At 36.3% G+C, this 23537-nt stretch overlaps 1 protein-coding gene across 2 annotated transcripts; it reads left to right on the forward strand.

The window, feature by feature from the left end:
* Window positions 1-571: 571 nt before the first annotated feature.
* LOC145319761 (myosin heavy chain, muscle-like) lies at window positions 572-22412 on the forward strand. 2 transcript variants are annotated; one of them, XM_080162097.1, is made up of 22 exons: window positions 592-710; window positions 2879-4764; window positions 5269-5731; window positions 5959-6042; window positions 6893-8158; window positions 8618-8696; window positions 9328-9379; window positions 12185-12282; window positions 13489-13613; window positions 13918-14005; window positions 15022-15114; window positions 15596-15698; window positions 16029-16095; window positions 16490-16628; window positions 17163-17372; window positions 17985-18107; window positions 18471-18528; window positions 19179-19242; window positions 19729-19744; window positions 20148-20267; window positions 20624-20755; window positions 21400-22412. In XM_080162097.1, exons 2-22 carry the CDS (start codon window positions 2898-2900, stop codon window positions 21982-21984), a joined length of 5832 nt encoding a protein of 1943 aa, XP_080018223.1. In that variant the 5' UTR covers window positions 592-710; window positions 2879-2897; the 3' UTR covers window positions 21985-22412. The 2 variants fall into 2 exon arrangements, with proteins under 2 accessions (XP_080018222.1, XP_080018223.1); XM_080162096.1 differs by lacking the exon at window positions 19729-19744 and having other exon boundaries at window positions 572-710; window positions 19179-19258.
* The last annotated feature ends 1125 nt before the right edge of the window (window positions 22413-23537 follow it).

Genomic DNA, 23537 nt, shown 5'->3' on the forward strand with positions numbered 1-23537 from the left:
AAGGAGAATTATATCGGTCCGGCAGTCAGCGAGAAATCCTTTGGTACAAAGACACAGACAAACAGAAATATATGTAGATAGGATTAATTTGTGTATTTTTGACTTCAACAAAGTGCGTGACAATTTTTAATATAATTCTTAAAATAAAGTAAAAGGATCTCTTTAACCACTGAACCGATATGGTTCTTCTATACAGGGTAGCTTCTTATAGGTCCTTAGAAGGTTTATAACTATTTTGTGGGAGGTTAACACCACCCTCCCAAGAAAAATCGCTCACGGAACAAAACTAACCCCCAATATTATTCAAAATTAATTTATTTCTTTCTATAAATTCTTTTTTATAAATGGCGGTGTATTGATTTAGTCTTTGTCTTACTGTTCTACTTTTAAATAAAATATTTATAAATAAATTTGCTATTTTATCATCATCCAATAATTGAGTAAATTTGTTAGAACACAAACAATACGTGTTGTTCCAATATACGTGCTTGTCTTTCACAGCGACGAGAGGCGCGCGACAATTTATGAAAAAAATTGGGGGGGGGGGCTACTGAAGTGGAAGGAGGGGGATAGAAGGGTTGACCGCGCAGGGTTATGGTGAAGACTTCTCTCTCTCTCTCTCTACTGGCCGGTCAGGTTGGATTAGGGTATTTAATGGTGGGTGGACTTACTGTGGGTAGCCATTCCTTGTCTCGCAGTTGAACTAGCAGGTAATTTTTACTATCATATCATACTTTCATTATAATTACTTAGGCTTGGTATAACCATCATAATAATAGAAAAAAAATTATCTTAATTTCTGTTAATTGTTATATTTATAAAGCGATGCAACTTTATAATCAGCTTTTTTAGTTTTTCTTACATTATTGCGTAACCTAATTATAAAATGGTGATTTTAGGACAACCATAAGACCAACATTTACAGCGACACATCTCTACAATCCTAAATTTTAAAACCCTCCCGAGGTGGGTTCCTAACAAACAAGCATCTGTATCGGCTATGGCTAAATCTAATCTGAAACGGTTTTAGTAAAAAAAATACTTTTAAATTATATTAAAAATCTTCAAAAATTTTTAAACATCTTCTTTTAACCCTTTAATGATTTAAGAAAACTTTTTTTTCAAATTTATAGAATCATATGTACAAAGTAAAATTTGATGATCTGGCTATTCATAGTAGCAGCTTCATCAAAACTTGTATCATACAATTACTTCATTATTTTTTTATTCCTTAAAATCCAGACGTCCAGAAAAAACTTGGACCTTATTGTATTCTCTTAATATTTTATTTTAAACTTTTTTATCACTTTATATTCATTTGAGAACAGCTATTCTGTAAACAAAGCAGTTTATGTAATTTGAGATTAGATATAGAATCAGCGCACCATTAAATTTTACAATTTTACAATAGCTTAGATAAAAAAAGAACAGTAAACTGTCATTTAAAAGTAGGTAAATTTAGATAAAAGCGAATTATGCTTTATCAAGTTTCCTTGTGGTTTTTAAACATGCATTACTTTTAGGAAAACTAGCCTCTAGGGGCTTTGACCCAAGAGGTTTAATCAAACCAATTTTTCATGTTTTATTTTTTTTGGGGGGGGGAATTTTTTTTTAGAGGGGGTTATTTTTCATTTTTAGGGGGTTGGGGGTGTCCCACCCCCAAAAAAAATAGTTATAAACCTTCCCGGGACCTATGAGAAGCAAACCTGTAAAGGAGAATCGGTTCAGCGGTTAGCAAGATCCTTCGCTACAAACAAACAGACAGACAAACAAACAGACAAACATACAGACATCGTTCTACTTTTTATTATAGATAGTAAGGAGAAAAATTACTTTTAGGAAAACTAGCCTCTAGGGGCTTTGACCCAAGAGGTTTAATCAAACCAATTTTTCATGTTTTATTTTTTTTGGGGGGGGGAATTTTTTTTTAGGGGGGGTTATTTTTCATTTTTAGGGGGTTGGGGGTGTCCCACCCCCCAAAAAAATAGTTATAAACCTTCCCGGGACCTATGAGAAGCAAACCTGTAAAGGAGAATCGGTTCAGCGGTTAGCAAGATCCTTCGCTACAAACAAACAGACAGACAAACAAACAGACAAACATACAGACATCGTTCTACTTTTTATTATAGATAGTAAGGAGAAAAATTACAAAGTTCTGACTGGTAATTTGTGCGTTTTAGAATTGTTCATCGATTACCAACTTCACATGATGATTACTGTATGTAACAGTTCAGAAAGAATATCAAATCAAATATTTTTTTAATTTTAAAAGAAAATATTGCAACTGGACAAAGTGTTTCAAAAATCAGCCATGTGACGTCATAAAAATGAGGAAACATCCATCTCTTTTTTATGTGTTTTCTTTTCCACTTCTTCTCTCATTTCCCTCATTTTTATGACGTCACATAGCTTATTTTTGAAACACTTTGTCCAGTTACAAAATATTGATGCTGTGAGTATTGGTGCAAAAAATATGACGTAACAAAAAAAAAATAGCCAATGAGAGGCCGTTTTTGACCAATGGTAAAAAATATAGTGGACTCTCATTGGCTAATTTTTTTTGTTACGTCATATTTTTTGCACCAATACTCACAGCATCCAAAATATTGTATAGAATCATATGGAATATCTGTCAGAATTCGAATAAATATTGCTTTAATGTTCGTTTGTCTAACCATCTGATTTGTTAAGCTACGCTATTATGGATTTAATAATCTTTGCTTTTATTATTGTTCCAAACACATGTTTGTTTCTTTTATCTAATTTTTTTCCAATCCTTTTTCTACTACATTATTTTTATCCTATTTTACCAATAAAAATGAAAATTGAATATCTTGTGATATATGCAACATATAATTTTATTTCTTTATTTGTTTAGATAAAGAAGAAGCCCAACCATGCCTGGCCATATTAAGTTGTCCAAGTCCGGTCAACCCGACCCTGACCCAACTGAATTTCTCCTTCCATCCATTGAGATGAAGAGAGCTGACCAGCAGAAGGTGTATGATCCTAAGAAATCTGTGTGGATCCCCTGCCCCAAGACTGGCGGCTACAGAGAGGGCCTGATTGAGTCTGGCAACCTGGAGGATCCTGCCAGCAAGTGTGTTGTTGCTGTGGGCCATGAAAAGTTTACCCACAAGGCTTCCGAGGTTGGCAAGGTGAATCCACCCAAGTTTGAGAAGTGCGAGGACATGGTCAACTTGACCTTCCTCAATGATGCCTCTGTCTTCTGGAATCTGAAGACCCGCTACCAGGCAAAGATGATCCATACTTACTCTGGTCTTTTCGTTGTCATTGTCAACCCTTACAAGCGTTATCCTTTGTACACCCACAGGGTGTCCAAGATCTATCTGGGCAAGAGACGTAATGAGGTCCCACCCCATCTGTGGGCCATTGCCGAGACTGCCTACAGAGGCATGTTGAACAACCATAAAAATCAGGCCATGTTGATTACTGGTGAGTCCGGTGCTGGTAAAACTGAAAACACCAAGAAGGTCATCACCTATCTGGCCCTTGTGGCCACTGGCTCTGGCAAGAAGTCCGAGAAGAAGGTCTCTCTTGAAGACCAGATTGTAGCCACCAACCCTATTATGGAGTCCTATGGTAATGCTAAGACCTCCAGGAATGATAACTCATCCCGTTTCGGTAAGTTTATCCGTATCCACTTTACCTCCTCTGGTAAGCTGGCTGGTTGTGATATTGTGTCCTATCTACTTGAGAAGTCCCGTATCACTGAACAGCAAGAGGTTGAGAGATCCTACCATATCTTTTACCAGCTGCTCCAGGACTTTGGAGACAACATTGGTGAGGGTCTGAAAAAGAAATGTGTTCTTAGCGATGATATCTACGACTACATCTATGTGTCCCAGGGTAAGACCAAGGTCGAGTCCATTGATGACAATGAAGAGTTGGAGTACACTGAGGATGCTTTCAATGTGCTTGGTTTTGGTGAGCGTGAGAAGTGGGACTGCTACATGTTGACCGCTGCTGTCATGACCTTTGGCGGTATTGAGTTCAGGACCAAGGGTCGTGATGACCAGGCTGAGTGCGAGGCCATTGGACCTGATTCCTATGCTGGTAAGACTTGTCACCTGCTTGGCTGTGATGCTGGCGCCATTATCAAGGCTTTCTGCAAGCCCAAGATCAAGGTCGGTACTGAGTGGGTGACCAAGGGTCAGACTTGTGAGCAGGCCGGCAATGCTGTTGGTGGTATTGCCAGAGCCATCTACGACAGAGTCTTCAAGTGGCTCATTATCAAGTGTAATGAAACTCTTATTGACCCAACCCTAAAGAAGGCCAACTTCTGTGCTGTGCTCGATATTGCCGGCTTTGAGATCTTTGAGTACAATGGCTTTGAGCAGATTTCCATCAACTTTGTCAACGAGAAGCTGCAGCAGTTCTTCAATCATCACATGTTCGTTGTTGAGCAGGAGGAGTACATTAGAGAGGGCATTGACTGGGAGATGGTGGACTTTGGTATGGACTTGGAGGCTGCCATTGTCATGTTTGAGAAACCCATGGGCCTGTGGGCCATCCTTGAAGAGGAGTCCCTCTTCCCTAAGGCCACTGACAAGTCATTTGAGGAGAAGCTGAAGGCCTCTTTGGGCAAGCTGCCTATCTTCTTGAAACCCCAGTCTAAGACTGACACCCGCGCTCACTTTGCTATATCTCACTATGCTGGTATTGTGTCCTACAATGTGACTGGCTGGCTGGAGAAGAACAAGGATCCTGTCAATGACACTGTTGTTGAGATCTTTAAATCAGGTAAGATAATTAGTTTTTATGTTCTACAAGAGTTTTTTTTTCTCTTTTGGTTTAATGTCTGTTTTACCAGGTATTAAGACTTGGGCCAACAGGCAATTAATTCAATGTTAGAGTTCTATCTCAAACTTTGTTAAATTTGGATAATCATACATTAACAAGGTCTTTATAAAAATTTTAAATAGGCTAGCTCTTTCTGATAATATTATGAATTATCACAGTATTAGTTTCTGCCCTAGACCAGCCATATTTAGGAGAAAAAGAAAATTTATATACCAACTAAAATAATCTTATTTTAAATATTGACCTTTTTGATCTGCTAGTGTTTGTGTTGATTATTTTCTGTAAGCTTTGTCTGCTAGAAGAATAACTATTTAACGGCATTCTGCGCTATAAATAAAATAACACTTAAAGCTAAAGACAACCAAATGAATTAATTTTAGATACATTGTTCCATTCAACAAATTTTCTAGTTTTTGCAGAGTTCCTTCAATTCTAATTTTCTAGGTTCCAGCTGTGAGCTGCTTGTCTTCTTATGGGAGGACCATCCTGGTCAGCCAACTACCACTCCCAAGGAAGAGGGCAAGAAGAAGAAAAAGGGCGGCGGTGGCAAGACTGTGTCCTCTGTCTACCTCGTCTCTCTGAACGACCTAATGATCACCCTGCACAGCTGCGAGCCGCACTTTGTGCGTTGCCTTGTCCCGAACACGCACAAGAAGCCTGGCGACGTGGAGCCGCCGCTGATTATGCACCAGCTGACCTGTAATGGTGTGCTTGAGGGTATCCGTATCTGTATGAAGGGTTTCCCCAACAGGATGATGTATCCGGACTTCAGGAGCCGCTACTACATCTTGGCAGAGAAGGAGTTGAGGAGCTCGGACGACAACAAGACTGGTGCCTATGCTCTGATGGACAAGATTGAGTTCCCCAGAGAGCGCTACAGGCTCGGACACACTCTCGTTTTCTTCAGGTAAGTGCTTGGTACAATTTTTAAAAAGCGGGGAGGATCGGACCATTTAGTAAAACTACACTAGTACCTACCCAAAGTTCATAATAAATAAATAAATGCTGGGTTTAAAACTTTGGGTAATTTATAGATTTTTATGAAAAAAATTTATAACAGAGCCAGACATAGCTGCATAAGGTACACTTTTTAACGTCTATATGATGTCAATTCTAAGATGTTAAATTTTTCAGGGCTGGTGCTCTTGGTCTCCTTGAGGAGTTCCGTGATGCTATTCTCTTGAGGCTCCTCAGATGCATTCAGGGTGAATGCTTCAGGTAGCTTTTATGTAACTTTCTTTCATGCAGACAGACATACGGACATACATGATTTAAGGGTAGCTGCATCAATAAGAACATCTAAAAGTAGCAAAGCACAAATATAACTCATGGATGGACAAATGGAGAAAGGAAGTAGTAGAACAGATTTTCAGTATTAATAAATTATTTACTTTATTCTTGAAATCTTCAGATGTATTTTTGTGTCATGACTAATCGACAAACGGATCAAGTACTTTAAATACTGAATGCTCAATAAAAAAAATTGCCATTTTTCTTAAATAGCAGAAGAGAAAATGACTGTTGCCGATTGGACTGACGTACAGTAAAAGTGATTCTTAGAATAGATTAAGTATGACGGTTAAATTAATCTGCAACCTTTTATTTCTCAAAATATTTATCAGCTACAAAGTAAGCTATATGATTTAAAAACAAGTTGAGAGGGGGGTATTCAACTGTCCTATCACTTTATCTTTTATAATATCCTATAAAATATGTGGTTCTTTTCCTGAAATGGAAGGGAACATTATTATATTCAATTATCATATCACTGTATCCTTTTTAATATCCTACATAATATATGGAGCTTTTCCTCAAAGTGCTTATCAAGCACTGAAAACCCACCACCCCTATTTAAAAAAAAACATTGAAAATAGGTTAATATCAAAAATATTTTTCCTATGTGTTCCCAGTACCCAATATAACCTAACCTAAAACAAAAACAATTCTCCCATCCATTATTTTGAATATATTTTTTTAAAAATGGAAGGGAGGCATTGAGCAGTGGATAGTTTCTTTGTTCGATAATAAACTTTGAGAAAAATTGTCAAATATTTTATTTTCTGTACAGATTCATCCGACAGAAGGACTTTGCCAAGAGGCGTGACCAGCGCGCGCTGCTGGTTGTCTGCCAGCGCCAGTTCAGAAAGTGGATGGCACTCAGGGACTGGGGTTGGTTCACCATCATCCAGAAGACCAGACCACTTATTGGCCTTCCCAACCCCGAAGAAGAGCTTAGGATCCTCGAGGAGGAAGCCAACGCCAAGTATGGCGAATATAAGGATAAACTTGACACCAAAGCTAAGCTGCTCGAGGAGAACATGTTGATTGAAGATGAGAAGCGTCAACTGTTGGCTCAAATTGAAAGAGAGCAGGGTAACCTCTCCCAATATCATGAAAAGCAGGCTAAGCTCAATGCTCAGAAGGCTGATCTTGAGAAGCAGCTGATTGATCTGCAGCAGCAGTTGACAGACACTGAACAGCAACGTATTTCTGCTACTGAGGAGAAAAAAGCTCTGGACATTGAATGCGGAGCTATCAAGAAAGACATTGAGGATATTGAAATCTCAATCCAGAAATTGGAACAAGAAAACGCCAACAGAGATCATACTATCAGATCTCTGAATGATGAAATTGCTAATCAAGATGAGGTTATCAACAAGCTAAACAAGGAGAAGAAGCACATTGCTGAAAATGGCGCCAAGGCATCTGAGGACCTCCAGGTGGCCAATGACAAGGTGGAGCACTTGAATAACATCAAGTCCAAGCTTGAGTCAACTCTTGATGAGCTGGAATCATCTCTGGACCGTGAGAAGCGTGGCCGTGCTGTAGTTGAGAAGGACCGCAGGAAGGTTGAAGGTGAGCTTAAGATCACCCAGGAAACTGTCTCCGAATTGGAGAGAACAAAGAAAGAGCTTGAAGCTCACATCTCTCGCAAGGAAAAGGAACTGAGCTCTCTTTCTGTCAAGCTTGATGATGAACAATCCCTTGTCGGCAAAGTGCAGAAATCCATCAAGGAGCTGCAAGGTCGCATCGAGGAGATGGAGGAAGAACTTGAGGCCGAGCGCCAGGCCCGCGCCAAGGCTGAGCGTCAGCGTTCTGACCTGGCCCGTGAGCTTGAAAGCTTAGGAGAAAGGCTGAACGAGGCCGGTGGCGCTACTGCTGCCCAGATTGAGCTCAACAAGAAAAGAGAGTCCGAAGTGGCAAAGCTGAGAAAGGACCTGGAGGAGTGCCAGATCCAGCATGAGGGCACTCTGACCAGCCTAAAGAAGAAGCACCAGGATGCTGTGGCCGAGATGACTGAACAGATTGATCAGCTTAACAAGATGAAGGCCAAGTAAGTTATTTATCTATCTATTATCTATCTGTATATCCATTTATTTTTATGTGATATCTATAAACCCAGCTTTATTATATATCTCTTAATCCATTAATTATTAAATTCATATTATTACATCTATATCCATCTATCAACATATCTATGAACTTCTCTGTTTATCTAACTACATATCGATCTATCTATACATCTATCTATCTATCCATCCATCTATCTATCCATCCATCTATCTATCTAGCCATCTATCTATCCATCCATCTATCTATCCGACCATCTATCTATCCATCCATCTATCTATCCATATATCTATCTATCCATCCATCTATCTATACATATAACTATCTATCTATCCATTTATCTATCCATCCATCTATCTATCCATCCATTTAACCATCTAACTATCTATCTACCCATCTATCTATTTATCTCTTTATACATCTATCTATCTATCTATGTTAGGATTGAGAAGGACAAGGGGCAGATAATGAATGAGATTGCTGACGTCAGAGCTGCCACTGAAGAGGTCAACAGATCCAAGGTCAGACATGCTCAGGGAGGGAGGGGACATTAGACTGTAAATTACTCTGGTGTCCAAAGTTTTTATAACCACGTGTATATATATTCATATATATATTCATATACTTTAGGTACTTTTTTTGAATTGTAGTTGTTGGTTTCAAACAAGTCGTGTCCAATCTTTAAAACCAACAATTTTTGTAAAGATGGGGTAATTTTGTTTATCATTATAGTGGATGTACTTCAGTTTATCGTCCATTGTCTTGTCCTTTAAGATCCTCGATCATTCTAATAATTTTGCGATAACTTTTTAGAATATTTATGTAAAAGGCATTTGGGGCAATGTTTCCATTTGATTTTTGTCTTTATGACGTTATTGGGGAAGTTTAATTTTACTTGCTGTTATCTAAGATGCCTCATCCCAAAGAGCATCCATTTTTAACTTACTTAGGCCGCCGGTCAGTCTATCGGTCATTGTATAAGTAAACAAGTAAATTTTTTATGAAATTTTATTTTTATATGGCCCTAAGGATCTCCAAACCAATGGTCTCCAAAATATTCTCCATGTTTATGTCTATGATAGTTCCCTTGTCCTTTGACATTAAGAAAGGAATACCTTTTATTTGACAACTAATCTTGTTGTTTCTTTCCAGGCCTCTGCTGAGAAGTCTCACCGTACTCTGTTGGCTCAGCTTAATGAGCTGGGTAAGATTTTTTCTCGTATTCATTTGAATCCGGTGGATAGGAACCGGTTCTCATCCATACGAAAAAACTATGTCTAGCATCGTATTATAAACCGCTTTCTACGAATATAAAAATGTACAATAATAAGATTAAGGCTAAAAAAAACTGGATTTATTCTTATAATTGTACATTCTATATCCGCGGAAAGCGGTTTATAATACGATGAAAGAAATAACTATTCTTATTAAAAAGCGAAGCTTTTCTACAATTAGGGTCGGTCCGTCCTTCCGTACGTCCGTCCGTCCGAGAAAGTTAGCTTTTATTCGTTAATTTAAGCATGTTAAAATTATCCTACCGATTTCAAACTTTGCATGGTGATTCCTGTAGTAGTTAGGTACAACTTAGAAAGCGTAGCAACTCTATAATCGTTATCAGAATGACCGTACGTCCATTTTAAACATGTTGATTTTTTGTACTTTTTTAATAACAATTTTTTATGTGATAAAATCATCCGATCGATCTTATTTTTTGATTACTGATTCCTATTACAATAAGGTACAATATTATGAGCGAAGCATCTCTACAATCAAGTATTAAAAATGTCAGTATGTCCTTAAACAGAATTCTGTATTTAGGAAGTTTTGCAACAAATTTACGTATAATTTTGTCAAACCTGTTATTTTCATAATTTGTATATTCAGTTCTGACACTCAACAAAAGTTAATGTTCGTCTGTTATATCGTTTCAGATCTTCGCTTTTATGGATGTTGTCATCCTTGTTTTTTTCTAAAGGTCAATGAAAAATATACTTCATTTCAATCATGGAGGAAGAGGACTTTGGATAGTATATAATAATGGTATCCAAAGTAATCTGAATACGACATCTTATTTTCGTTGGATCTAAACCTTTTTAACGAAGTTTGCCATTAGTAACTAAAACTGTAGTAGAACAAGGGTTTGTATAGGAAGTAGAGCATAAAATATTTGTTTTCAAATTTTTCCCACAAAAGGTTAATTTTGTTTATTATAACTAGGGTGATGATTGGGGGGGGGGGGGAATTTTACATTCTCTGTCTCAAAGAGAGAAAGGCAATCACGGTTGGACCCTCAGATGTCAAAACTTTATTTTAGTGTTTGGCCAAAATGACTTTGCAATTGTATCTGTAAGTACGTCTAATAACACCCTTTGCTATTTTTAAAATCCTAGAAAATTTTTTTTGCAAGAAAATTGCATAAATTCGCAACCTTTTTTAGAACCACTACATAACTCGAGTTTTAAAACTTTTTATATAAAATCCTTTTTACAAAAAATATCAATAATTACTTAAAATTAAACCTGAAAGAAAAAAAATCTCATTACACGTGTTAATTTGCATGTTTTAGGTCTTTTTTTGAGGAAAGTATAACTTCCACATTTTTGACAATAATTATATTTTTTTAACATTTCAAAGTAAAATATAATAAAACTTAAACGATTTTTCTTGAATTATCAGTTGAAAATTTCATCAAACATGCAATTTAAGTGATGAAAATTTAATAAAATCATTTTTTGAATGTTTAGAATTACCAATTTTCTACATTTAAAACAAAATGTTAACAAAATTTAAAAACATTTTAACATATAACTTCAAAAATCAATAACATTTTATAAAAAGATGTTTCAAAAAATAAATCATTAAAGGGTATTAAAATGCATTTCAAATTACTTAAAATTAAAACAAGAACATCTTTTTACAATGTATTCTGTGTAATAGAGTTTAAATGACATGATTAGTAAATGAAATATTTCCTAAACTCATTAAGCCTTTTTGTGACTATATTAAAAATAATTTATTTTGTTTTATAGTGTTTTTTTATTCAAATATTTGACAAAATTTTCCCTACGTCAATAAAATAAAGTCAGTTTTTTACTGTTTCCAGGTTTTTCTTTATAATTATAACAATTAAATATAATATAAATCTTCATTATCTTTTATTTGAATTATCATACACATTAAAATGTAAAGTATAAGCTAGAATAGCACTTTTTTTAACGAATATTTTAATGACATTATATCAAAATAATTCCTCTTAAATATCACACAACATATGATTGGGAAGTATAGCCATTTCTTGGAGGTATAATATTTACAAAAATATCATTAATTCTGTTTTTATCAGAAGTTAAAAAAATTGAACAATTCTAAAACAATGGTTGGCTGTCTAGATATTGAGTACACTAAGACTACGGCTCTGTTCTATTGAAATAACGTTGCAAAAAGAGGGGTTCTGAAAGTAATCTACCTAATTATTTTTAAAGAACCAACAAGTACTGTCAGTATCTTTTTTCTTGTAATCTAGCAGACAATCAAATCATAACACAATTTTCATGATAAAATATTCAGGTTTCTACTTCACATTTTAAAAAATATACTGATCAATAAAATGTTCAAAATTTTACTTTGTACTAATTGAAAAAATATGTTGTAATTCTTATTTTAAAGTTACATTTTTATCCCTGACAAAATCATAGACGACTTTTAAAGGCATCTTATCTAAACTTTTTGAAGAAAAACTTAAAAACGTTAATTAAGTATTAAAACTATTTTCTTCGATTTTTCTGAAGTTATTATCGCATTCTATGGGTTTTTTATTATCATTTACTTATATCGAAAGTGCCAAACATTGTACCCTAACTTATTCATTTAATAAAAAACCAAGCGTGCAATGTATAAATAAATATTCTTCCAATAATTTTAATCTATAGAAAGAAATAATTTTCTTTAATGGAGAGGGGGGGGGGGAGAATTATTTATTGTCCATTGTCATATCCTTGTGTGTATCTAGGCAAGAAGGTTGAGGAGGCCAACCTTACCCTGGCCGACTTCGAGGTGCACAAGCGCAGGCTCACCGGCGAGAACAGCGACCTTCTCAGACAGCTCCAGGTATGTTAGTTGTCTGGTGGGTGCCAGGTTTTGAGTTCTACTATTAATGTTAATGGTATCTGATAATAAAAGCTTTTTATTGTGCCTATAAAAATGACGTCATACAATACAAATCACGTATAATAGGCCAATTACAGGCTAAGTAGGACATATACAGACTAAATTATTTTTATTTGACCAATGGTAAATCAGTATGACGTCATTTTTTAAAGTCACTATTAAAAGCTTTGACAAGCGCGTGAAATCAGTAGTACGAGTACTGAGGAATGCCTTTGCACGTAAACAGGCACTGTTAGGGCTTCCAGACAAAGAAGATGCAAAAAAAGATATGGATGTATGTTGGGTGTGACTTCGAAAAATACAAAAGGTGTTTTTACTAGGGTTGGGCCGGATATCTGGTGTGGCCGGATATCCGGCCATTTTCAATATCCGACCGGATACCGGATATTGAAACTATCCGGCCGGATATCCGGCTCTATAATTTTTATACTTTACACCAAAAATCTCTGCTTTTTAAAATCTTAAATGGCTATAATTTTCTTATTATTGAAGCTAGAAGAACATTTTTTCTGAATAAGTTTAACTTTATGTAAATTTATATATTTATAAGATTTTTGAAGAAATTTTTTTTTACTACTTTAATATCTGGTAATTTGGCCGGTTATCCGGCCGGATATCGGGTAATTTGGCCGGATAACCGGATATTTGCCGGATAACCGGATATTTGCCGGATACCCGGCGTTGGCCGGATATCCGGCAGGTTACCGGATATCCGGCATTTGAAATCAGCCGGATATCCGGTATCCGGTATCTGGCCAAAAAAAGTATCCGGCCCAACCCTAGTTTTTACCCTACTCCTAATATCTATCTATACTAGGAGCTAGACAACATAGCTACCCTACTCCTAATATCTATCTATACTAGGAGCTGGACAACACAGCTACCCTACTCCTAATATCTATCTATACTAGGAGCTAGACAACACAGCTATCCAACTCCTAATATCTATCTATACTAGGAGCTAGACAACACAACTACCCTACTCCTAATATCTATCTATACTAGGAGCTAGACAACACAGCTACCCTACTCCTAATCTCTATCTATACTAGGAGCTAGACAACACAGCTACCCTACTCCTAATATCTATCTATACTAGGAGCTAGACAACACAGCTACCCTACTCCTAATATCTATCTATACTAGGAGCTGGACAACACAGCTAACCTGCTGCTGAAGACCAAGTCAGCCCTTGCCTCTGCTCTGGACGAACAGAAGAGGATTGCAGATGATGAAGCTAAGGAAAGAGTTTCCCTCCTGGCCAAGTTCAGGTAAAGCGTGTTTCCTCACTCTGTCTGTCAGTACGTCAGTATCAGTTTACTCTAAACATAATTTGCGCATGTTAGAAAAGTCGTATTGATTTTAAACTTTGTATAATGATATATTTCACTGATTTCCATATAAAGATATTTATAAAGGTTTCGTCATTTTTAATTTTTTTTAGAATCTCTTTCTTTTTTTATGGCCACTGAATATCTGATCTATAACTCACTTTGTTCGTATGTCCATACACGATTTTTTGTTTTGCAACTTATGGATTTTGTCATTCTTTCTTTATATAAAACTTTGATTCAGAAATCTTGAGCACGATTGTGATGGTCTCAAGGAGAATCTTGATGAAGAGGTGTGCTCCAAGGATAATCTCTCCAGACAACTTTCCAAGGTATGTACAGGGTCATTCAAGAGAAATGATTTTTTAAAAACTTAATTATGCATAGAAAATAAAGATATTTGGAAAACCTATTATGAGACATTTATGTTTCAAATATTTGAAAATGATTATTTCAACAAATTATGCCCTAAAAACCGGCTTTACCAAAGGCCTTTTTTTCGAAGATTTATTGATTTAAAGGTTGTAAAAAAATGCGCACCTTTTTGAAATTTAAATTGTGCAGCTTGTATTAATAGTAGAAAAATGTTATGCATATGGTTAGAATCGTCATAAGCTCTGTTTTTTTTAATATATAAAAACCATTCCTGTGCTACGTATAGTATAGGAGCTACGAGGTAAAATGTTCCAATTACTTAAAACTTTTTAACCTTTTTCTCACATTTTTCAATATAGCTCCTAAACTACAAATAGCACAAAAACGGGTCTTATATTTTCAAAAACTAGAGCTTATGACGATTCCAACGGTATGCGCAACATTTTTCTACTATTAACATAAGTCACGCAATTTGAAATTTAAAAATGTGTGTATTTTTTGCACACCCTTTAAATCCATAAATCTTCGAAAAAAAAGTCTTTGGAAAAACCGGTTTTTTGGGCATAATTTGTTGAAATAATAATTTTTAGATATTTGTAACATAAATGTCTCATAATAGGTTTTCCAAATATAAAAAGCATTTTACATAATTGTTTTATTTTCTATGCATAATTAAGTTTTTTTAAAAAATCATTTCTCTTGAATGACCCTGTAGGTCATGGACGCAGGGGACATTGGGCTGTTTATTACACTAGTCCCTAAAGTTTTATACTAACGTTTTCTTATTCGTTTGCTTAACAACTTTGGGGACTTCAGTGAATTTTGATTGGTTGGATGATTAAGTTGATTGTTTAAACGTTTCAACGTTGAATCTACTGAAGGGGTAATTTTGTGTATCATTATTGAGGATATATATCAGTTTATCGGAAATTGTCTTATCCCTTTAGAACCCTGACTTATGAATTTTATCCAGGTGCAAATGGAGTCCGACATGTGGAGGCAGAAGTACGAGGTGGAGGGCGTCGCCAAGGCTGAGGAGCTCGAGATGGCCAAGCTGAAACTTCAGGTAAAAACAGGACTGGGTACGGCCAGGAATAAGTTATAGTCAACAAGTGAAATATAAAATAATGAAATAACATTGGGGGGCAGATAATAAGGTCGTCAATTCTACTATGTGTTGCCCCCCCAACGATATTTAAAAATCACGTGTAGGTTTTGTGATTTTTTAAAATTAATTTAAGCTGGTATTAGATGGAAAAACTGACACATAAAATTAAATTTTGTTATGTTAAGAACCTTAAACATTAGGGTACAAAATTTCTTGTTAAATTTTACATCAAACATAAAAATGTAAAATATAGTCCAAAAAAAATAGAGACAAATCCAAAGAAATTTTGAATTAAATACAGAAAGACAGGCATGTGGAGTGAAGGAAGCTAAGCGTTATTGCAATCACTATGTGTGTTAAAAGCTAATGTCGTTGTTTTGACGAAGCATATGAGGGATGTATGTTTGCCTGACCAAATAAATACTATCATATATTCTAGGCTCGTTTGTCTGAGTCTCAGTGCACCATTGAGAACATGAACGCCAAGCTGACCCAGCTAGAGAAGGCCAGAGCCAAGCTCAACGAGGAGCTTCATACTACAGGTGATTGATTGACTGTTTTAGCCGACATCTTGGATTTTATAAAATGGCCCAAAAGACGCCATATTGAATAATTCCCAATGGCTAAAATTTCATTAAAGAAATACGCCATCTTGATTTTTTTTTAAATTTTCACAATTTAATTAAGTGGCTTATTTTTGATCTTATTAATCATAAGATTTATACCAGTTTTTCTAGCCCCTGCCTTCGGCATCTCTGTGCTAAAATAACTGGTTTTAATATTATAATTTTACATTTTATATCCGCAGAAAGCTGTTTATAATCCTATGCGAGAATTAACTGTTATTGTTTTTATACCTTACTGTTGTGCAGGTGTGCAGCTAGACCAGGCTCAGATCCTCAACTCTTCCATGGAGAAGAAGGCCAAGCAATTTGACAGGTATTTTCATTAAATCTTGGAACAGTGGAAAATGTCATGTTTGACGTCATAAAAATCCTTCCCTTTTAGACGTATTTTAATGATGTTACACAGGACACTTTTTACTGTCCCTTAAAATCTAAGCAAATAATCAAATTTGACTTAACAAAAGCCTTTGACTCTTAACAAACAGCTTTTGCTTCCAACCGTTTTTTTGCTTATTCATACAATATAAGACCTCTGGAGATGGAATATAAAAACGTAGGACTAGATCTTTACATCATGATAAACAGAGAAAAACAAAATGATGCAGAGATAAATAGTTATTTTGTTTATCATAATTGGATTTAGATTAATTTATGGTACACTCTCCTATCTCTGTTTTGAATTAAAGGTAATAATTTATAAAATTTAGAATTGTGGGTGAGTGGAAGGCCAAGGTTGATGGCCTGTCCATGGACCTGGATGGCAGCCAGAAGGAGACCAGGAACGCCTCATCCGACCTGTTCAGGATCAAGAATGCTTATGAGGAGGCTGTTCTTCAACTTGATGAAGTAAGCTTTCAATTCATTAGAGTTCTTTGTTTGGTATACTTGAGAGAGATCCTAATAGAGAACAGTGTTACAAAGTATAAAATGATAAGCTCGAGGATATGAATTGTTAGGGAAAGAAATGAGAGAAAGAAAGAAAGACTTGAAGGTTATAGAAAGTAGCATTACAGAAGGCAGACAGAAAAGAACATAAATGGTTAGCTTCACTACTAAAAGCTGGTGATCATTACAGACAGGCGGACGAAAACATGTTGCTTTTCTTCAGAGAGAGAGGGGGGAAAATGGGCTGTATATTACACTAGTCCCCAAAGGTTTACAATAACGTTTTCTTATTCGTTGGCTTAACAACTTTGGAGACTTTTACTTAATTTTTAGTTGTTGGTTTAATAAGTTAAGTGTTCAAACGTTTCAATTTGAATCTACAGAAGGGGTAATATTGTGCGTCATCATTAGGGATGTACATCAATTTATAGGCCATTGTCTTTTCCTGTACAACCCTGCTTTTCTTACAATAAAACAAAAAAAACTTTTTCCAAGGTGAGACGTGAGAACAAGAACCTGTCCACTGAGATCAAGGACATCATGGACCAGATCAGCGAGGGCGGACGCTCCATCCACGAGATCGACAAAATCCGCAAGCGCCTGGAGGCCGAGAAGATGGAGCTGGAGGCTGCTCTGAGCGAGGCTGAGGGCGCCCTGGAGCAGGAGGAGAATAAGGTTCTCAGGATCCAGCTGGAACTGACCCAGGTATAAAAATTACAACCTGAGTGAAGCTTTTTATTGTGCCTATAAAAAATAGAGGTCATACTGGCCTACCATTGGCCAATTAAAATGTATACTGGCCTGCTATTAGTAATTTAATCTGTGTATTGGACTATCATTGGTCATTTGTATTGATTGACGTCATTAGGCACTTTAATGAGCTTCAACCTGAATTAATCTATAACCAATTCTTCCCCTCTATATTTATCAGCTTTTAAAATTATAAAATTAAAACTAGGAAAATTATGATAAATCATAGATGCAGGAATGAAGGGGACAATGGATCTGTTTATTACACTAGTCCCCAAGGTTTAAATAACGTTTTCTTATTTATTGTGTTAACAACTTTGACGACTTTTAATGAATTTTGATTGGTTGATACACTAAGTTGAGTGTCTAAATTTTTCAACCACTAATTATGATATACAGAAGCGGGAATTTTGTTTATTATCATTTCATCTTCCATTAGTTCCCTGAATTTATAAAAATTCATAACTCTAACAAAATGCCTTACTAAGTTTAAGCATTTTGCATTACAGACAGAAGAACAGACCTTTGGAAAGACAGACACATACACTCCGTAGTAATTATTTGCAGGTGAGACAGGAGATTGAGCGCCGCCTGGCGGAGAAGGACGAGGAGTTCAACTCTACCAAGAAGAACTTCGGCAAGGCCATCGAGGGCATGCAGTCCACCCTGGAGTCTGAGACCAAGATGAAGGTGGGCTTTATTTTGAGTAGCGAAGCTTCTTTATAGTTTGTCCATAAATATTATTTTATGCTACGCTACATATGGATGATGTCGTCCTTGTTTTATTTACCAACACAGATTTAATCTCATATGATTTACCTATCAAAATGATACGTAGTTCTTGTCACTTTGTGTATAGTAGTAAAGATATGTCAGCCATTTTAATTTTTCTTCAATACCAATTGAAATTACAAATTGACTGAAATATTTACTGCGACAAGCTTCTTAACACAAGTCACAATTAATTTTTATCTCCATTTATGGCGCCATTTTAGAAACAGTCATCAGCGGAACTAATCTAAAATACATATACCAGAGAGTTTAAATGTTTAGGTTGAAGCCGTGAGAATGAAGAAAAAGCTTGAAACTGATGTCAACGATCTTGAGACAGGTAATAATCAGGGGATAGATACATGGAAGATAAATTAATCTTACCAATATTGGTTGATGTACTTGATATAGACATACTTAGATAGAAAGGTATTTCAACATAGGCATACAAAACATAATATTAATACACATATTCACATAATTTTCTGCATAGTTTGGGACTTTCATAACCTGGGTTGGCCGTTGCAAAAGCTTGAAATATCAATTTAGGAGAAACATTTAAATAAGGTTTTTAAGGTTTCTAGCTACATCGAATTTGAATTTTAGTTAGATAGTATAGATATTTTTGTAAATTCTTAACAAAAATTCAACCTCTATGTTATTTTTATGCATCAAATTATAAAAGCATCAAAGCTACAAATCAACCAACAGCCCCTACCAATTTGCCTAAAATATTTTTCAGTATAGCTTCAAAACCGATAATTATCCACTGGATTAGAACCGGTTCTCAGCCATACTGAAAAACTATGTAAAGTATCGTATTACACACAATTTTCCATGAATATTAAGAGCAAAAGTCATAAAATTAATACCAGTTTTGTTAGCTATGGCACTCAGGCCCTTGTGGGTAACAAAACTAATCTTATAAATGTTCATTTTAATGTTCGCGGAAAGCTGTCTTTAATATGATGCGATAGCTATCTGTTTCAGCTCTTGAGCACGCTAACGCGGCCAACATGGAGAGCCAGAAGAGCATTAAGAATATCCAATCCAGGCTCAGGGATGTTCAGGTATAGTTATAATCCAGGCTTAGGGATGTTTAGGTATAGTTATCCAGGCTTAGGGATGTTCAGGTATAGCTATCCAGGCTTAGGGATGTTCAGGTATAGTTATCCAGGCTTAGGGATGTTCAGGTATAGTTATCCAGGCTTAGGGATGTACAGGTATAGTTATCCATGCTTAGGGATGTTCAGGTATAGTTATCCAGGCTTAGGGATGTTTAGGTATAGTTATCCAGGCTTAGGGATGTTCAGGTATAGTTATTATCCAGGCTTAGGGATGTTCAGGTATAGTTATCCAGGCTTAGGGATGTTCAGGTATAGTTATCCAGGCTTAGGGATGTACAGTTATAGCTATCCAGGCTTAGGGATGTTCAGGTATAGTTATCCATGCTTAGGGATGTACAGGTATAGTTATCCATGCTTAGGGATGTTCAGGTATAGTTATCCAGGCTTAGGGATGTTTAGGTATAGTTATCCAGGCTTAGGGATGTACAGGTATAGTTATCAGATGACCACTTTAGGGATGTTCAGGTATAATTATCAGATGACCACTTTAGGGATGTTCAGGTATAGTTATCAGATGACCACTTTAGTTCATGCTATGTAAAAATTACATTTTGTTTATTATAAGATTATTTGTCTGTACCTTAAGATCTTTATAACCACTTAACCGATTGGGTTCCTTATTTTAGGTAAGCTTAACATAGGTCATGTGGTGGTTTTAGGCTATTTTATTATCGGATTTAAGTCTTGGTATGGTTTTAGGCTACTTTTCTATCTCTGTGCAGTTTCGGATACTGATTCCATAGATGCTAGTATATTATATTTCGATTATTTGCAATAATTATTCTCTAAAGCATAATTTAAAAAAAAAATTAACACTTTTATTTTCTCCCAGGCCAAGCTTGAAGAGGAATGCCGCGCCAAGGAGGTTGCCAGAGACAACCTGATGGCCGCTGACCGCAGGGCTCATGCCAACCAGAATGCCCTGGAGGAGGCCAGAACTCTTCTGGAACAGGTATAAAAAAAAGTTTGGCAGTTTCCCCCACAGTGCCTAGTCAAACACAGAAACCTAAAGTTACACATAAAAAAAGGAGGGGGCAGGGGCACAACAACTTTGGGGACTTTTGATAAGTTGGTTCATTAAGTTGAGTATCCAAACGTTTCAACGACTAATCATTATCTATATTTCTGTATCATCATTGGGGATGTGCATCAATTTATTGGCCATTGTCTTATCCCTATAGAATCGATCACAACCAAAATTAGAAGAGGATTATCTGTACTTGTGGGGGAAATAAATATACTCCTTAAAATCTTTTTAAAACCATTGTGATGCAATTTGAGAAGAAAGTAATGACTATTATTTTGTAGGTTGACCGCAACAGGCGCCTGGTTGAGCAAGAGTTGGCTGACACTAACGAGACCCTGGGCGACCAGACCTGCACGAACCAGGCCCTCATGGGCGCCAGACAGAAGTGCGAGAATGAGATCAATACACTTTCTGTAAGTTTATTTTGGTATTAGCAGCAAAGTTACTCTATAATTGATTAGATCCTTATGTTTCTATCAGAGTTGTGGATCCGCATTGATTGTATGCGGATCCTCCAAATTTGGTCAGAGCTTATCCGGATCCGAATCCTTGACAATAAAAATAAAATCACCAAATTTTTCAAAAAATATTTGTTCCTTAATCTCGAAGTCAAAAATACTTTTAATTTTTAAGTCTAAACCTAGACCTTAATTATTGGCTCTCATCACGAGAATGTCTTTGTAAGTGACTATTTTATATAAATTTAGGTAGATTTTTCCATTTTTTCCGCATTTTTTGAGTCCAAGGATCCGGATCCTTGGACTCAAAAAAGTGCGGATATTTGCGGATCCGGATCCACAATTCTGGTTTCTATCTATCATAACGGAAATTCTATTTAATTTCTAATGAGCTTTGCTACTTTTTGGGGAGGATTCTTTCTTGTTTTCTGTATAAGTGATGCAGCTCTACAACGTATTACTATTCAGTGGAGTTCACTGAATTTTACAAGGGGCGGAAAAAAAGAGAATGGCAGACCTTTCCTGTTCCATTTAACTTTTAATATTGTCCGATATATTCTAATTGTTATCTGTCCAAATTAAAATTATCTATCTTTCAGCATGATCTGGATGAGATGGGTGCCGAGGCCCAGATGTCCGAGGAGAAGGCCCAGCGCGCCATGATTGACGCCGCCCGCCTTGCGGACGAGCTGCGCGCCGAACAGGAGGCCGCTATGATGCTCGAGCGCGACCGCAAGCTGCTGGAGGCCCAGGTGAAGGACGCCAATGCGCGCCTAGACGAGGTCGAGCAGAATGCGCTCAAGGGCGGCAAGAAGGCTATGTCCAAGATGGAGACCCGCATTCGCGAGCTCGAGTCCGAGATGGACGCCGAGAACAGGAGGTGCGCCGACGCGCAGAAGAACTTGCGTAAGTCTGAGCGCCGCATCAAGGAGCTGACCTACCAGCAGGACGAGGACAGGAAGAACCATGAGCGCATGCAGGGTCTCATCGACCAGCTGCAGACCAAGATCAAGGGCTACAAGAAGCAGATCGAGGAGGCGGAAGAGATTGCGGCCCTGAACCTGGCCAAGTACAGGCAGGTCCAGAACAATCTGTCCGAGAGCGCAGAGCGTGCCGATTTAAATGAGCAGGCGCTAGCCAAGATGAAAGCCCGTGGCAGGTCTGTCTCAAGAGGACCTCAGTAAACAGGAGCTCTGACGATTTTTGACAGGGATAGGCCAATGGATGATTAATATATCTAACCAAATTCAAATCAAGTTTTGGGGGAAGATTTATTTAGTGTCCATTGTCCTCTCTCTCCCTACGATTACGGACAATGCAAATTACTGTATAGGATAAAAGTTTTATATTTTGTCCTTAAAAATTATTGTTGAAACCTCAATGACATTAATACTACCTAGTCTGTTAAATAGAAATACAATTTTCATCCACAAAATTATCTATAATCAACAAAAAATATCTAAAAAAATGCCAAAAAAAAGGATTTTCACATTTATACTAGGCATTGTAGATAATCTTTTGGATAAAAAAATTTTAGTTTGTTGATATAATATTACTCACATTGCATGCTTAAAAACCAGAAAAAAAGAAATAACAGAATTTTAAAATTAAACTTGTTTTAGTTATTTTAGTTGAACAGGATGACAATATTCATAAACGCGAAGCTTATCAAATCAGAAAGTCTGAAACGCGAATATTAACCAGGAATCTTAAGAGATAAGACAATAGCCGATAAATTAATGTACACCCTCAATGATTTTACAAAAAGTTCCTCCTTCTGTAGATTACAATTAGTGGTTGAAACGTTGAATACTCAACTTAATCAACCAACCAATAAAAATCTAATAAAATTCCCCTAAGTTGTCAGAAAAATATTGATAAAACTTTGGGGACTAGTGTAATAAACAGCCCAATGTCTCCTCCCTCTCTGATTAACACAGTTATAGTGCAAAAAAATGCCTTAACTTGTATCCCAAGGATGCTTAATGTATCAGAGAACATACCTTCCTTTAAATGGTTGATTATGGAGATGCTTTGCTTATGATATTATATCTGATGCAGGGACAAGGCATTAGATTTGACAAATAATTTTATCTCGACCCATTTCCTTCTTACCCACTTCCCTTTGGTTCCAGAACAAAACAAGTTTAATGCCAATATCCAAATTTTCAGTTATTTCAAATGGAAATAATTTGCTAATAGTCTAATAGTCCTAGGTATCCATGTTCAAAAATCAAAGTATTAATCTTTACAAGGCAATACTTATTATGCTTAAATGGGCTTTCTGATAATGAATAAAGAATTGCTACGCTTATTAAATATTACCTACTTATTTTATAGGTGGATTCTTTTTTTTAAATTTTGGCTCACGGCCTCACTAAAATTAGTGAGGCTCGCTAAAATTTTTTGTGATAAATCTTCCAAAATCGCATAAAAAATCTACAAAAACCAAACAAAATCTTATGTTAATAACCCTATTATGATTTCATTTAATTTTTGTAGATTTCTTATGCGATTTTGGAGGATTTTTCACAAAACTCTTTAGCGAGCCTCACTAATTTTAATGAGGCAGTGAGCAAAAAAGTTTTTAAAGAATCAATCTCAGGAGTCAATACATTAAGCTTGAAATTGATAGAATAATAATAGGGGTTAACCTATCAACTTGTAATTTGGCCTAAAACTGTCAGCGACAAATATAAAGCATCCCTGAATGCATATTCTTACTGAAACCCAACCT

This window comes from Acartia tonsa, chromosome 5, assembly GCF_053477335.1.
Source record: "Acartia tonsa isolate MP-2025a chromosome 5, ASM5347733v1, whole genome shotgun sequence".
NCBI classification, from domain to species: Eukaryota; Metazoa; Arthropoda; class Copepoda; order Calanoida; family Acartiidae; genus Acartia; species Acartia tonsa.